The sequence below is a fragment of the Penicillium solitum genome, assembly GCF_028829755.1.
Source record: "Penicillium solitum strain IBT 25940 chromosome Unknown utg000005l_segment0_segment0, whole genome shotgun sequence".
NCBI lineage: Eukaryota > Fungi > Ascomycota > Eurotiomycetes > Eurotiales > Aspergillaceae > Penicillium > Penicillium solitum.
In genome coordinates, this window is record NW_027072125.1 from 125,980 (window position 1) to 140,672 (window position 14,693).

Here is a 14,693-nt window from a genome sequence, read left to right on the forward strand (position 1 = left end):
ATATATGGTTAAATATATGTTAATGTTTTGGTGAATGGTAGCAATGAGAAAACTCTCGGTTATGGAATCATCATATATACAGCCCTCTCAACAAGAGAAATAAAACAAAGGTCAAGATAGCACCTGGTCATACTTGTGATCGAGCCAGTAGCCCTGAGATAACCTCGCGCACGGACGTTGCAGATCCCCACATGATGGAATACAGCCGATTGGCTGGTACTTCATCTCCAAATGGACCTCGGGGATGTTGCGATTTCTCAAAAGACAAAAACATTCTGTTTTATTATTCCACAAATAAGACAGCGAAACTGACTATATACATATATGTAATAGGACAGGGGGAAGGCTAGAACAAATGCCTAATTTGGAAGGCGAAAAAAATACAAAAAAAAAAAAAAAAAGAAAACAGGTAAGGCAATCATTGACTTCGCCGCTCTTCTCGCTCAATTGGTAATTCCTTTCAAAGCAGGTTTTTCTCCTTGGCTGGCTTTAGCTTGATTTAAGTAGGCTTTCTCAAGATCAAGTATAACTCCAAGTACCCGTTCACGACTTGCTAGACCATTGGAATTGAACCTGGTTCGATCCACAACAAGACACATCAAATTCAGCCGCAATTGCTAACTCACTGGAGATCTCGCCTTCTTGAGTTTATCCAATTCAATAAACAAGCGCTCATCCAATCTTTCTTTCCAAAACCAATCCGGTAATTCCCACTCAAACACCAAAAGCATATTCCCTGTGTTCTTTATATCATCCAGGGTATACTTGACAGAAAAGACACACTCAGCGATCAGAACGGTAATTTCCAATGGAATGCTGCTGAAATGAGAAGGTAGCTGACGACTTCTTAATATCTGCAGACTTTTGACATGTGCGCAATTCATGGCTTTCTGAACTTCGGGCACGACTAGTGGATTCTGATAGATATCGAAGCCATACTCAAACTCCGATAGGACCTGGCGAGGTTCGATAAATCCCAGATTGTAGTCTTCTAATCGCCACAACTTGTTGTTGCGCCAGTGCCAGTGTTTCCGACAGACTTGAACGAGTTTTGCGAGTTTAGCCTCTTTCAGTTTCAGCCCCTCGACTCGGCCGAAGAGCACCCAGCAATGGGCATGGATGAGATATCCAAGCAATTTCCCTTTATATTGACTAGGCAGTCTTCCAATGTTTGCAGCATAGAATTGAGTGAAACCAGGATCGTCGTATTGGTTAATTCTCCTCCCATCGACTGTTTGATTATCTGAACCTTTCCTTCCACCAATTCTTGCCATTGCTGGATCATTTGGGGTATATTAGGGGTAAGCTACATGATGGCGCACTATGTTAATGCCCATCAGACGGTACTTGGTATCGGACTCCCTGATTACTGTGCTAGTTAGAGAATCTGGGAAGATTTGATCGGAAGCCCCTTGTTGAGAACTTACTGACTCGACAAAAGCATGGCCATGGCCGAGGGAAATCGCTGAAGTACGCCTCCTCTATCTCGCGAGATGGTACTATCACATGGTCTAGGTTGGATTTCCAAATCCCTTTCCATTGACTTTGTTTGAGTATCTGGTTATGCTCATATATATTTGCAATCCCAGAATCATACGTGGCTGGGACTTCCATGCCACATAGGAGACATACTAACGGTGGATTGACACCCGTAGTACCACCATTGGGGCGCGGAAGTACCATGTTGACACTCTAGTAAAGGGCGCGAATAGAGAACGAGCCTCATGGTAAATTTATAATGCAGCCTTTGATGGATGTGTTCATAACATGATGTCATGGTGAATGCTTGATTCACACCTGTAGAAGGCTTCCCTTGTATATTAACTATGCATCGATATTTGAAGTCAAATAAATAAATTCAGCATACGGGCTGAACGGAACATATCTTTTCAGTATATCACCCTGTCCAAACAGATACACCACGATCATAGTCTTTTCGCCACCTGGATCTATATCATAGCTTAGCATTGATCTGATCTAGTTTTTGTTCTATTTATAGTGGGTAAAAGCCGTATATGGACTGGTTGCTGTATAATCTCATGGGGTCATCTGAGGAGGTCGCAGAATGAGGCCAGATGGCGCTTGACTCCACACTATCAAATGTTATACATAGAAAAGTCTCTTGCGCAGAGTATGCCTTTTTTTTGCTGCCTTCGTATACATCTAAAGAGACATATAAAAAGACATGACAAGGCCGCATAAGTGGCCCACTATTCCTGCTATATTTACATCTACACTTCGCTTGCCATCAACTCAGAGGAGGACAATGGCAACAATGGAAACTACTGGTTAAAAAAAATAAAAGCAACATAACGACACAAATGCAAGTTCAAAGTTCAGACCCTTAACTGCTGCCCCTGTCTTTTGAGAAGTGCAGCAACTTCCCCATGACCTCTCATCATGGCTGCTCGCAGGGGCGTTTTGTAAACACCAGCACGAATGGAGCTGTCAGCGCCCCTATCGAGCAGCAATTGCACTATCTGACCATCTCCGCAGAAAGCAGCTGCATGTAATGCGCATCCTTGGACTTTACCACGGGCGTGAATGTCGGCACCGTTTTCGAGTAACATCTTTACTATATGGCCTTGTCCCTTTTTTGCAGCAGCAACCAGTGCTGGACCCAGATAACTGTCCGCGTTAATGTTGGCACCGCTTTCAAGTAGCATGCGCACTATTTGCTGATTGCCGTTCACCGAAGCTACTACCAGTGGGCTGTTGTATCCTTCGGTTTCCGCATCCGGGTTGGCACCATTATCCAGAAGCTTTCGTACTGTTTGCTCATGCCCATTGCGACAAGCCGCTATGAGGGCAGCTCCTTCTCGTTGGTTGACATCCACGTGGTGATTGAGCAAGATTTGTACGATGTCTTCCTGGCCCTGTAATGATGCAGATTCCAAAGCTGTTTCACCCCCATTCCCTTGAGAATTGGGCATAGCGCCCTTGTCAAGCAAGAAGGTTACTAGCCTCCAGCTCCCCGCTTCTGATGCGGCAGCGAGGGGTGTACCATATATCTCACTCTCGGAATTGATATTTGCATTGCTTTTGAGGAGAATCTCAACAACATTTAGATGACCGTTGTAACATGCTGCGATGAGTGCGGTTTGGTGCGATCCAGTCAGGGCATCAATGTCGACCCCGCGCTCAAGAAGAAGTCTGATAGTGGCCTCTTGGCCACACTGGGCAGCAAGTGAAAGCGGGGTGGTGAAATTATCCTGGCTTACTCCGTTTGGATCCGCTCCATGGGAAAGAAGTAACTGGATGACATTCGGATGATCACCTGAGATGGCTTGTTTCAAAGCAGTCCAACCACCGTTATGACAAATATCCACGGGGGACCCATCTCGAAGAAAGTAAGACACTGCTTCTTCAATTCCATAGTATGCCGCTAGATGCAGTCCCGCCCTTTGCCTCGGAAAATTCTGGCTCCAATCCTTTGGGACCGAGTGCCTTCTAACATGGATTACTTGTTCTGAAGCATCGACTTTGGGCTGATTTTTCAAAAAGTCAATCACACCAGGATGTAAAGTTTTGGTCAGTTTTACATGGTGGCCCCAATGCCATACCACATAAGGGTAGAATGGATATGATTGTAAACGCTCCTCGAACGCTTCATCGCTTTCACAGATCCCAGATCCAAATGTGTCAAATGAAATGTAGGTGACACACAACCTGCTGATGTCACTTTCGGTGTTGGGAAAGAGTAAATCTTTCTTCCGCTCGAGGTATTCCTGCGTCGTATAATGGACCAATCGAATTATCCCACTTTCATTTTCAATGGTAACAAGTCCAGCACACACAGCAAGAATGTCTTCAACTTCCGGCATGTTCTCCTCATCAATGCCAGATTCATTTTCCTCTATTGCAAGCGCATGCTGGAGCTCTAATGCAGTAAGCGGTCTTTTTGCGCATACGAGCCAGGACAAAGTTTGCATCGCCAATTCGGTCTGCTCCCCTAGCTGCCCTTGAATGCGTGTCATAGCGTTTTCATAAGCCTTGTCGTATGCATGGTCATTAAGCCCCTTCGACAGCTCTTTCAGAGCAGTTCGAGTAGATTTAGCTGACCTTCTACCGATCAACGACTCAAAATAAAGCTGTGCAAGAAGGAACCTGAGGATAAATGAGCAATCTAACCCTTAGGTGTAGAATCGATTTTATGAAGTGGACTCACATTCCCTGTACATGGCATGAGATTACAGTCATAATCTCCTCTTGCAATGTAGGATTTCGGCTCACAAATCCCGGGAGTCGAAACATATTACCATCAAGATATCGTCGAACGTCGTCCTCATGAGCCCGTATCTCTAAAAGTCCGCCTGCTTTAAACAAAGCATCTATCTCCGTGGGCCTTGATGTGGCGAAGATATTCGCCCCGGCACCGGCATGGACTTTCATGATCTCGCCCAAAACCCTGGTACGGCAAGTGGATTCACACTCATCGAGGGCATCGATGATGATAAAAACATCTGAAAACGTGGAAACAACTGAGTGCAGAGCTTTCGATACTTCATCGAATCGCGGACGTGTCGATGTAGCTTTGTAGCGCTTGTAGAGGTCCTTGACTGCATCAGGGACAGATGTTCTCTTCTGACTCAATTGCTTCAATAGACTTGAAAGCAAGTCTTGGGCTTTCTGTTCATCTTGTCGATTAAAGTTGCAATAAATGTAAACTATGCCGACATCTGGGTTTTCCTCAAATCGTGTAGTCATATCATCGACAAGGATAGCAGAACATATGGTCTTTCCCGAACCCGGAATTCCTGGACAAAACAAAGTGGCTCGGGGTGTGCGAAGCCAATGGTTATATTCTTCCGAAACGAGAAGCCATTGTCCAGTTCCGTCTTGCCGTCGAGCGAGGAGGTCGCTCTGCTGCAAAGTGTAATCAACGGCGGACAGCCAGTCAAGAATACAAGATTTTTCACTGCTTTCTTGTCGCTGGTTGAGCTGTCCCAGTGTATGTTTCGTCGCAGCTATCGTTTGACTATGGATGTTAGATGTTGGTCATTGTCAGGCGTGTCCAAGTGCCAGGTGGGGTAGAAAGGGGGGGGGGATATATGATACCGTGATATAGCACTCAAGAATGACTGGAGCAATGTCACGTTAGATAATAACCGATCTCGAAGCTCGCCTATGTCATTCGGCTCCAAGGCGATCCTTTTCCAAATACTTCTAGCTTTCTTGTGAATCGATGTACCGCAATATTCAACGACTTTATACTTCTCGATGACATCTTGAAGCTCGTTCAGCAGGGTCCCACAGCTGTGACTGATTTCTTCTAGTTGTGTGCGTTGGCGATCATCAATATCGTAACCCGGTAGTTGAATATCGATGTCTTCGAGGATGATTGCTAGTCCTCTGACCCTATATAGACGAAAAGCATCAGTTCCTGGCCAACGACTTATGTGTACAGTATGCACGCACTCTCTAGAAATGTTGTTGAACTGGCTTGGGGCACCAACGAAGTCTCGTCGGAGCTTATTAGCCAACGTAATAACGGAAACGAAGTCCCCAATGCTCAACCCGAAACTCATCGTGGGATATTATTCGACCTCCGATGTATTATTGCCTGGGGGGAGTAGGTGAGAAATTTTGGATTTCGAATATGTCAGACTTGCTATTATTCTACAGCGAACCCCAAGTTCTGGACTACTTAGCACGTTTTAGGTATGTACATCTGCCTGGTGTTCGGTTGTTAGGATTAATTGGCTGTTAGAGATCCTCTTCAAGGTGCTTCTTGCATTAGCGTGTGAGTTGTCTATGTACTTTCGCTTTTGTGGCAGATGGGTCACCTTAGTGCGAGAGAATCCATCCAATGAAGATCCTGTATACATATCTGCCAATGGCAGTGGGTGGTTGATTGCAATGATACCGCGGCGCTAAAACATAATTATTGTTTCAACTATTTTTAGGTCCCCGCAAAAATGGGGTTTTCCCTCTCTTCGTGATTGCGTATATGTTTTCTTTTTTTACGTATATTCTTTTCTTTGCTTCACCAAGTTTCTAACCATATCCAGAATCTGAAATCAATATGGCTACTGCTGCTGATAAGTGCACATACACAAATTTTCTATCCATCGGTGCTCTATGCTTTGCCGCCTATATTATTCCCGCTTGTTGACATTGTGTCTGGTATGATCCGGAATCGGGTCCAAGGAGCAATAAACCTCAAAATACCCCGGGAATTGAAACATATAGTAACACCTGCAATAGCAAGATTTGAAAACTTTCTTAAAAGCATCAACATACTCATAGCGTAAACTCAACCGAAGACGCATCTTCACAGCTCTGATACCGCGACTTTCCATCCACCAAGTTCACCACCTGCTGATCCGCGATATAGGTTTCCACCCGTCCAAGCTGAGCGACAACGCCCTCCTTGCTGATAGAACGCACTTCGATTGCCTGTAAAGCAATGAAATCTGGGTCGGTGGGCACGGTCACCAATCTTACGTCTGTTCAACTTTTATTAAGTCTCTTACTCCCCAAGTTCAACGGGAGGTAGTCAGCGTATACACCGATACCCTAAAGCTGGTTTGGTATGTCTCGCTGGCTTTTGCTGCTCTGGCATTCATTATTACCTTCTTTAAGAAGGAGATCAAACTACGAACCGAGTTGGAGACGGAGTATGGAATCAAGGATCCTAAGGAAGGGATGGAAAAGGAAACCGGCGCTAAGGTATAACCAAGGGCGTTTGAAGATTGAAGATTTAGGGTTAGATGAATTAGACAGTGAAGCTTTTAGTACTGTTTCTATTTGATTGCAGATCTTGTTTTGGAAGTTTAACCCCCGAATACGAAGGGCGAATATGATTAATATTATAGGAAGGTGAAAAAAAAGGATGGGGGTTTCGAATGTATCTGCTTTTAATCATGTGAAAGTCGTTTCTAGCAAAGACTGAAACCAATGAAGCCCCGGGGCCATCAAATCCTTATCTTTAGTTTGGCCTAAGGCATGAATAAGGCATCACTAAGACATAATTCAGGCATTAATGATGACCTCGCGATGGTGTGATATCATTGGCCGTCCCCCTGGGATCTCCGATAACGTCAGGGAACCCCCGCAGTCGCCGTAGTGCCCGTTTTTTTTTTACGCGCTTCCATGCGAACAGCATTTTAATATATTTTCATGTCTTGCAAGAGACTATGAACCAGAGCCCGCCCAATGCTCAGCCCGTACCGGGTCCTTCCATCCCCGGCAGCTCGTTTGCTCCGTCATCATTGAGGGGACCTTTGGCTGGAGGTCGCCAGATCACCCGAAACCGTGCGAGCTACAGCTGTCACACGTGTCGGCGTCGGAAGGTCAAATGCGACAAGGTAGATTGATCAGATTGTCACCAACACTGAAATTCCTGTACCAGACTAACACATATTTCCTTCTAGATACATCCGATATGTGGAAACTGCGTGAAAAACAGCACCGAGTGTATATATGATGTGTCATCCCAAAAAGATGACGATGGGCGCGACGGCTCTTCGCAAAATGCGCATGGCGTCAAAAGAAGGAGAGAAATGCCCCGGACATTGGAGGAGGACGTCGACGAGCTCCAGTCGCTTTACGGACAGTTGAGGCGGGCAGAGTCGACAGGCGAAAAGCCCGATCCAAGCGCCATTGAATCACGACTCGACAAGCTTATGTCAATGATTGAGCGCCTCGGGGGCAGCGGTCAAACACTCGAGGACGTGGGGATGCAGGTAACGGCCTTGGATGCGAAAGTGGAACCCACACAGTTGGATGACCCACGAGCGAGCAATGATCCGAACGGAAATAAAACACCATCAAGATCCACCAGCCCACGTCGTATTGCTACAGAATCGAGCAGTGATGAATTTCCAATCCCATCGGGTCAGGCCACCGATCTAGTAGACCCGGTTGGCAGTCTGAACTTAGGCCATTTGAGCCTGGAGGACGGTGGAAGGTCAAGGTTGGTCAGAATTACTGTGTTCGAAACGTAAAAGTTTCTAACTATAACTAGATATGTCGGTACCACGTATTGGGCTTATATCTCAGGCGAAGTATGCTGTCCACTGGACTTTCCTACTGGTCGACCATTTTGACTAACTCGCATCTAGATCAATGAGCTCAATCAATTGTTGAGAGACCAAAATAGCTCGCACGATCAGTCTACTTCTGAAAAGAATAATGAAAACATAACAGATTCGCATGCCGATGGCCGACAGTCCTGGAGGGAATCAATAGGCAGCTCGACACCTTCAACCGCACCCAGGTCTCGTTCCTTCCAACAATCTGTAATCTTCCCTTCGGGTGACTCTCCCACGGTCAATGAAAAAATGGTGGAGCCAGAAATGCTCGATCACATTCCAACGAGACGGCAAAGCCATATCCTTTACAAAGGATTCATTTCCGGTATACACGCCATCAGTCCTATCATTCACCCTCCAACTATCCTCAAGCTCTACAATTCCTTCTGGGATTGGTATGACTATACCAGCTATTCAGGAGAGTCGTGCCCCAATCCATCATTCATTCCATTGTTGTACGCGATATGGTATGGCGGCTCAGTGACGATTTCGATCCGAGCAATCAAAGCTGAATTTAATGTGTCCTCGCGGTCGGCCCTTTCAACAATTTATACTGAGGAAGTTACCAGATGGCTTACGAAGATCAAATTCCCGCGCAGCCCTTCACTTCAAGGCCTCGCTGCTTATCTTCTCGTGCAGACAATTGTCACGAAGGAGGAGGAGCCTTTGACCACTAGTCTCTTTGTTAGCCTCGCTATGAGGGTTGCGCAAACCATGGGATTGCATCGCGATCCAGCTAAGTTTGGAATAGAGCCATGTGAAGCTGAGTATCGACGCCGTTTGTGGTGGCACATTATGCACATGGATGGTGTCGTTGCGATGTCAAGCGGTCTGCCACCACTTGTCAACGACGAAAATTATTGGGATGTGTGCGAGACAAATGAAATCAAAGATACAATGTTAGGTACCCCTGCTGCAGAGTCCTACATGAAACAGGTTGCTTCACGGGAGCGGCTGCCTGATAATCCAGATGATCCCACTATTTGCGGCGGACCATCAATGGTCAACGTTTACTACCTAACCGCAAGAGGGAAATACACCATGGCTCGTGGGTGCCCCTTTTCGTCTCAAAATTCACCCGCTAATTATTGCCAGGCGCTATCCGCCGAATATTGAAAATCCAGCTTGGAATAAAGCCCCTCACCAGACAGGACATGGAGGAACTCCGGTCCATACTTCTTGACTTGCAGCTGAAACTGAATTCCATAATCAACAGGATTCCAGAGGGCAAGGATGTTGATAGCCTATCAACCTCAGGCCGAGCTTTTTCTATGTCCAAATCTCCCGACGGCCGCTCTTCCGACACAGAGCTTCCAGGCGAAGGTCCCACCGGATGCCCAGAACAGTATCACTCACCGGTTCTGGTTTGCTTCCATAAATGGGCGAGGATCATTCTTTCTTTGTATATTGACAAGGTGTGCTTTTCCAACGTCTGCTGTCTTCATACCCAACTAACCTTCCTATAGGCCTTCTGTGTGGCCTACCAGCCTTTTCTGAAGAACGCTCGCAGCCGGATTTGGCCAGCGGCACGCCAGAGGTTAGCACACACCATCGGGAAATGAGTCTACATGCTAATATTGATAGTGCACTTCGCCATTGCCATGGTTTCATGGAAAAATTCATCCAACTCGCAACTGATTCTGATTTCCAGCCCTTTCATTGGAGCTGGCCTGGGTAAGTTTTCTCGCTAGGTAGTATGTTGGCCAAGAATAATAGGCAACTAATGTTTCTTTTTTTTTTAGCAATCATCAACCAATGCATGCTACTATGTATGACTCCATCATCAGGTGTTGGTAACCATGCTAATGAGATACAGGATCATGCTTATTGACCTATATGAGCGACCTTACAGCCCTGAAGCATCCAGGTCCCGCGCGTTCATCGACAGCATACTCGCACTTTCTGGTCCAGATGGAGGTGTCGTAGGTGGTGAAGACGGTGTCTCAACACAACGGCCACTAAAGGACGGTGGCCGTGAAGCCTGGGATATGATCCGCCGTCTTCGCCAGAAGGCCTGGCAAAAGGCTGGCCTGAATCCGCGAATGCTCTGGACCGAACAAGACCAGATCCAGGCTGGAGTCGCTTCGTCAACTGACACTCCCGGGGATTCTGACTCTCCTTGCTCAGATCCCTCTCAGACCGGTTCTCCAGGTTCAGCATCGCCCGACGATCCCCCAACACACAACCCCCAACCCAACGATTTCGTCAAAACATTCTACAACCTCACCCGCTCCCACACGTTCTCGAATCCTGTCACCCCGGATGCTACTAAAAGTCCCTTACGATACCAATACCAATACCAACCACAGGATAAACCCTTACCCCCAGTTTCACATTCCCAACTCCATCCTACCCCAGCCGATAACTCCATACCTCCCCGCATTCGCACCTCCTCGCCCAATACGGACTCCTTGTTTGGTGCACCTCCGCCGACACTATCTTCTACATCCACTCCTCCCGCCCCACATGCTCAGCATTCAGATCCTGATATTACTACTGCCGGTGGCATTTCCTTCGTAAACCCTACATCTCCTAATGTTTTACCCTTGGGAATTCCTACACCGCCCTCGATGGTTGACCCCAACCTCAACTTCGACTGGGACCAGTGGGATGCCGTGTTCGGACAACATCTTCCCGTTGCAGATGATCTGATGGAATTGGATCCCGTTTCGGGCCTTGATTTCACCCATGCTGGAACTGCCTCAACATTTAATGGCATTAGCCCTGTCGACATGTCTACTTCATATGCCAATGGTCTTCCACTTCCAGCCGCCTCCCCAGAAGAGAGTTTCCCGTCATGGAATGGGAACAATGGGACTGATTGGCCGGGATATTCTTAATACACTCGGGGTATATGTGGTCATAGGATTATGAGCGATATATCTGTCAAATCCGCAAATATATATATGAACATAATGATTGGTGTCGCTTTGCTCATTTTGGTCACATGTCAGACGCCTTTTTGGGGGAAGGACAGAGGCGAGGAGTCTCGTAATGAGTATCCTTCTCTCAATGTAAGATTGTTACTGGATCAATAAGACTGAAGGCAGACTACATAGTACAAGCCAAAATATAAGACATGACAGATGATTTCATGAAGCGTAACTCTTGATGATCCAATGGATCACTAACTCGGGATACGAAAAGTGCGAGAGGGTTATTAGAACAGACAGGCCCGGGGAAGGGGAATAAGTAGCCGCTGCGTCTGAGCTGTAACTCGCAATTCTTCCAAGACGTATTTGTTCGTGTAGGGTGCGTGTATTTTTACTATCGCCTGATTTGGGATGATAAGAGTTGCTTAGACCTTGATCTCCTTGAGACCGTCAGCCCAGACGGTAGCGTAGGGGGTAACACCATCCTCGCGGAAGTCAATCAGGACGTGCCTAGGAACAGTCAGTTTCAAATTTCGGTTGTAAAGTCATAATGTGGAGAGACAAACATAGCATCACCGTCCATGGACTGGCCCATGAGAACATCGTAGTTGTCCCAGTTGGCAAGGATCTTCTTCATGGCGCCGGCAGCCTTGGTCTTCCAGGCCTTCTCGGCGGCCTCAGGATCATCGGCCTTGGCGAAACCAGGAGCGGCATTCTTGTGAAGCTTCTTAAGGTAGGCTGTATTAAACAACAAAAGTCAGTAATTTGCGCGAACCAAGCGGAGATCAAAGGGTGAGCATACACTTGATGTGGCCCTTGTAGTTCTCTTTGGAGGGCTTGGCACCGTCCTCAACCTTGAGCCAGACCAGACGGAACTGGTCCTCAATATCGTGGACCATGGTGGCCTCACCCTCGCCACCGTCATCCTCAGCGTCCTCAGCGGAGGGGTTGGCACCCTCGAGCTGGAAGTCCTCGTTGGAACGCTTCAGGTACTTGCGGCAGTCACACTCCCAAAGGATATCGAAATCCTTGTTGGGGACAAGGTTGAAGGTATCGGCGACGATCTCGTCACCGGAAACGATGTCCTAGTGGGTTTTGTCAGTTGAGATTCTGCAAACGAAGAGGGGTAAATCCAAAGATCTGATATTGACAAACATACAGTGTAGATAAGCATTTTGGCGGAATTATATGTTAAGAAGACGAAGGGTGTAAGAAAGTAAGGTGGCACGGGAAGGGAAGAAAAACACTTTCAAGGTGGGGGGACGAGGTTTTTCTTAAAAAAAAAAAAAAATAGAGCGGGGGGACTTGTGTTTGTTCAGTTTGTACCCGACGGGTATCGGGGAGTCTGGGCCACCGCCACTGGCTTGGTGTTAGCGCAGTATTTGGTACTTCAAGGTACTTCCTAGGTACAATGTCATTTTTGGGGATAAAAATGGTGTATATAAAAGACCAACTAAACTGGCATATGCTCAATTGTGACAATAGAAGCAGACTGAAATAATTAATTAAGATCAATTGATGTTTGCTTTCGCAGTTACAACCAATTCACTTCCTTTCAGGGCTGTCCAAGTCGAAGTATATAACTTAGTCAGCATCAATATATGGCATACCGTACCATACTGTATCACTCTGTTGCCTCACCCATTCTACCCTAAGATACCGTTAATACATGTATTATCCTGCTTTTGTCTTGGCTTCGGGCTCGCGCCACCCGAATCCGGGCGTCTCCTGATCTGAACGTTTATCTTTTATCTTCGAGCATTCCTACGTTCCTATTCTTTCCTTCATCATTATCGGATTCTCTTTTTCTTTTTCTTTTTTACATACTTCCTTTTGTATGTACCGGCCTGCGCCGAGAGGTCTCTGACTGATCGGAATCATTCTGCGTCGCGCCTACCCGTCATCATCCGGACTTAGGCGTGGTGGGCAGTTGCGAACATCCACTCTCTTTTCTTTACCTGATTTCTCACCTTGGGGCCATTTCAATATCCAAGATATTGAATTCTGAGATCTCTTGGATCGTCGTTCTTGGATCCTTTGTGCTACCGACTCAACGCATCGCCATTCTTCCGTCATGGCTGTGAACGCATCCGTCGCGTTCGACCTTCCTCCCCTACCAACCTACACCTTGACTGCGCGAGAGCATTTACTTGCTCCTCTTCCTGATAATATCCTTACGCTCATATTGCCCGTCGTCGCTTATTGGGGCCTGTCCATGATCTATCATTTCCTCGATGTCAATGATTACTTCGTCGAATACCGGCTCCACACCCCCGCAGAAGTCCTAAAACGAAACAAAGTGACCCGCTGGGAAGTGGTACGGGATGTTGTCTTACAACAAGTGATTCAAACCGTGGCCGGTTTTGCGTTCGTATACTTTGATGCCGAGGAAACTGTTGGGAGAGAGGAATATGATGTGGCCGTGTGGGCGCAGCGATTGCGGATCGCCCAAAAGGCTGTTCCATCATTATTAGCTCTTGTTGGAGTTGACGCTATTAGTCTTGGAAAGTCGGTATCCCAAAACGGTTATACCATGTTGGCCGGAGCTCTGGCTGGTGGATCGTACCCCGGTGTGACCCAGTCCATAATCCTCGACAACGGAGCCAAGACCGTAGCGCCCGCGTTCGCGAGCTGGGAACTTGCAGTTGCCGGTTTCATATATTGGTACTTTGTACCGACCCTCCAGTTCATCCTGGCGATTTCCATTGTGGATACTTGGCAGTACTTCCTCCACCGCGCTATGCATCTGAACCGGTGGCTCTATGGTATGTCTGACGTTTCGAAGTCGATTGATGGTTCCATACTAACCAACTATTAGTGACTTTCCACTCCCGCCACCACCGTCTTTACGTTCCTTATGCTTTCGGTGCCCTTTACAACCACCCAGTTGAGGGATTCCTCCTGGATACGGCTGGCACTGGTGTTGGATTCTTGATCTCCGGCATGAGTACCCGTCAGGCCATGTGGTTCTTTACAATGTCGACTATCAAAACGGTCGACGATCACTGTGGCTATGCCTTCCCCTGGGATCCACTCCAGCATTTTACTTCCAACAACGCCGCCTACCACGACATTCATCACCAAAGCTGGGGGATCAAGACCAACTTCTCCCAGCCTTTCTTTATCTTCTGGGACCGTCTTCTTGGCACTCAGTGGACTGGTGAGGTCAAGCTGCGCTACGAGCGAGCCCGCGAGAATGCCCAGAAGCAGGTGGATCTAGATGCTGCTCAGGCGCCTAGCACAATTCCGGCTGTGACTGTGACCGAAGAACGCGAACATGAGCGGGTAGTGGTATCACCCGAGGGACCTGCAACTCGCACTCGGCTGCGCCGAAAGACTGTTGATAGTCTCAAGGGCCCGAGTCATGGGGTTCCCGGAAGTGTTCTCCACAACTAAACCCGTGATGTAATGAAGCCCGAGCATGTGTTGATTTCTTTTTATGCATCCCCCAACCCCGTCCCTGGAGCTGCTGGCCGTCTCCGCCAGACCGTGGGGCTTTCCATCATTTCTTGTATATGGGATCAATGGCCCAATGTATTAATACTTCAGAATGCGCCAGTCAATACTTTGTACATGGTTCGCTCTATGACCTACTGTTAATAATGTCTATTATTTGCCATTTACATTCTCTTCTGGGTATTCCGTGTTTACTCGACACACTTGCAAATATCATGAATTATTCTCAAAAACCTTGGGCGTACAACAAAGAAAAAAAGCAAAATGACATTCAGAAAGCGCCAATGCCAAAGGACATGTCAAGAAGGAAATGACAACAAGTACACAA

At 47.0% G+C, this 14,693-nt stretch overlaps 6 protein-coding genes across 6 annotated transcripts; 3 read left to right on the forward strand and 3 right to left on the reverse strand.

Moving 5' to 3' along the window:
• Window positions 1-617: 617 nt before the first annotated feature.
• On the reverse strand, window positions 618-1,274 carry N7455_007642 (uncharacterized protein; the record flags this gene model as incomplete). Its single annotated transcript, XM_065605684.1, has 1 exon — window positions 618-1,274. One exon carries the CDS (start codon window positions 1,272-1,274, stop codon window positions 618-620), a length of 657 nt encoding a protein of 218 aa, XP_065460633.1.
• A 1,062-nt stretch (window positions 1,275-2,336) lies between these two features.
• N7455_007643 (ankyrin repeat domain-containing protein) lies at window positions 2,337-5,528 on the reverse strand (the record flags this gene model as incomplete). The annotated part of the gene is made up of 4 exons (XM_040958465.2): window positions 2,337-4,107; window positions 4,169-4,978; window positions 5,059-5,358; window positions 5,419-5,528. The coding sequence occupies 4 exons, from the start codon at window positions 5,526-5,528 to the stop codon at window positions 2,337-2,339; spliced, it is 2,991 nt and encodes a 996-aa protein (XP_040811031.2).
• Window positions 5,529-6,409: 881 nt separating this feature from the next.
• On the forward strand, window positions 6,410-6,678 carry N7455_007644 (uncharacterized protein; the record flags this gene model as incomplete). The annotated part of the gene is made up of 2 exons (XM_065605685.1): window positions 6,410-6,424; window positions 6,469-6,678. The coding sequence occupies 2 exons, from the start codon at window positions 6,410-6,412 to the stop codon at window positions 6,676-6,678; spliced, it is 225 nt and encodes a 74-aa protein (XP_065460634.1).
• A 461-nt stretch (window positions 6,679-7,139) lies between these two features.
• N7455_007645 (putative C6 transcription factor) lies at window positions 7,140-10,876 on the forward strand (the record flags this gene model as incomplete). Its single annotated transcript, XM_065605686.1, has 9 exons — window positions 7,140-7,310; window positions 7,377-7,918; window positions 7,970-8,009; window positions 8,067-9,084; window positions 9,132-9,451; window positions 9,503-9,573; window positions 9,621-9,710; window positions 9,779-9,805; window positions 9,853-10,876. The coding sequence occupies 9 exons, from the start codon at window positions 7,140-7,142 to the stop codon at window positions 10,874-10,876; spliced, it is 3,303 nt and encodes a 1,100-aa protein (XP_065460635.1).
• Window positions 10,877-11,334: 458 nt separating this feature from the next.
• On the reverse strand, window positions 11,335-12,083 carry N7455_007646 (translationally-controlled tumor protein; the record flags this gene model as incomplete). Its single annotated transcript, XM_040958530.2, has 4 exons — window positions 11,335-11,419; window positions 11,476-11,647; window positions 11,712-11,994; window positions 12,069-12,083. 4 exons carry the CDS (start codon window positions 12,081-12,083, stop codon window positions 11,335-11,337), a joined length of 555 nt encoding a protein of 184 aa, XP_040811142.1.
• Window positions 12,084-12,682: 599 nt separating this feature from the next.
• Window positions 12,683-14,563, forward strand: sur2 (sphingosine hydroxylase). Its single transcript, XM_040958534.2, has 2 exons — window positions 12,683-13,674; window positions 13,728-14,563. Exons 1-2 carry the CDS (start codon window positions 12,984-12,986, stop codon window positions 14,303-14,305), a joined length of 1,269 nt encoding a protein of 422 aa, XP_040811097.1. The 5' UTR covers window positions 12,683-12,983; the 3' UTR covers window positions 14,306-14,563.
• The last annotated feature ends 130 nt before the right edge of the window (window positions 14,564-14,693 follow it).

Coding starts and splice junctions, on each gene's coding strand:
- sur2 (XM_040958534.2), top strand. CDS start 12,984: ATGGCTGTGAACGCATCCGTCGCGTTCGACCTTCCTCCCCTACCAACC. Junction 13,675..13,727: donor TCTGAACCGGTGGCTCTATG/GTATGTCTGACG, acceptor ACCAACTATTAG/TGACTTTCCACTCCCGCCAC.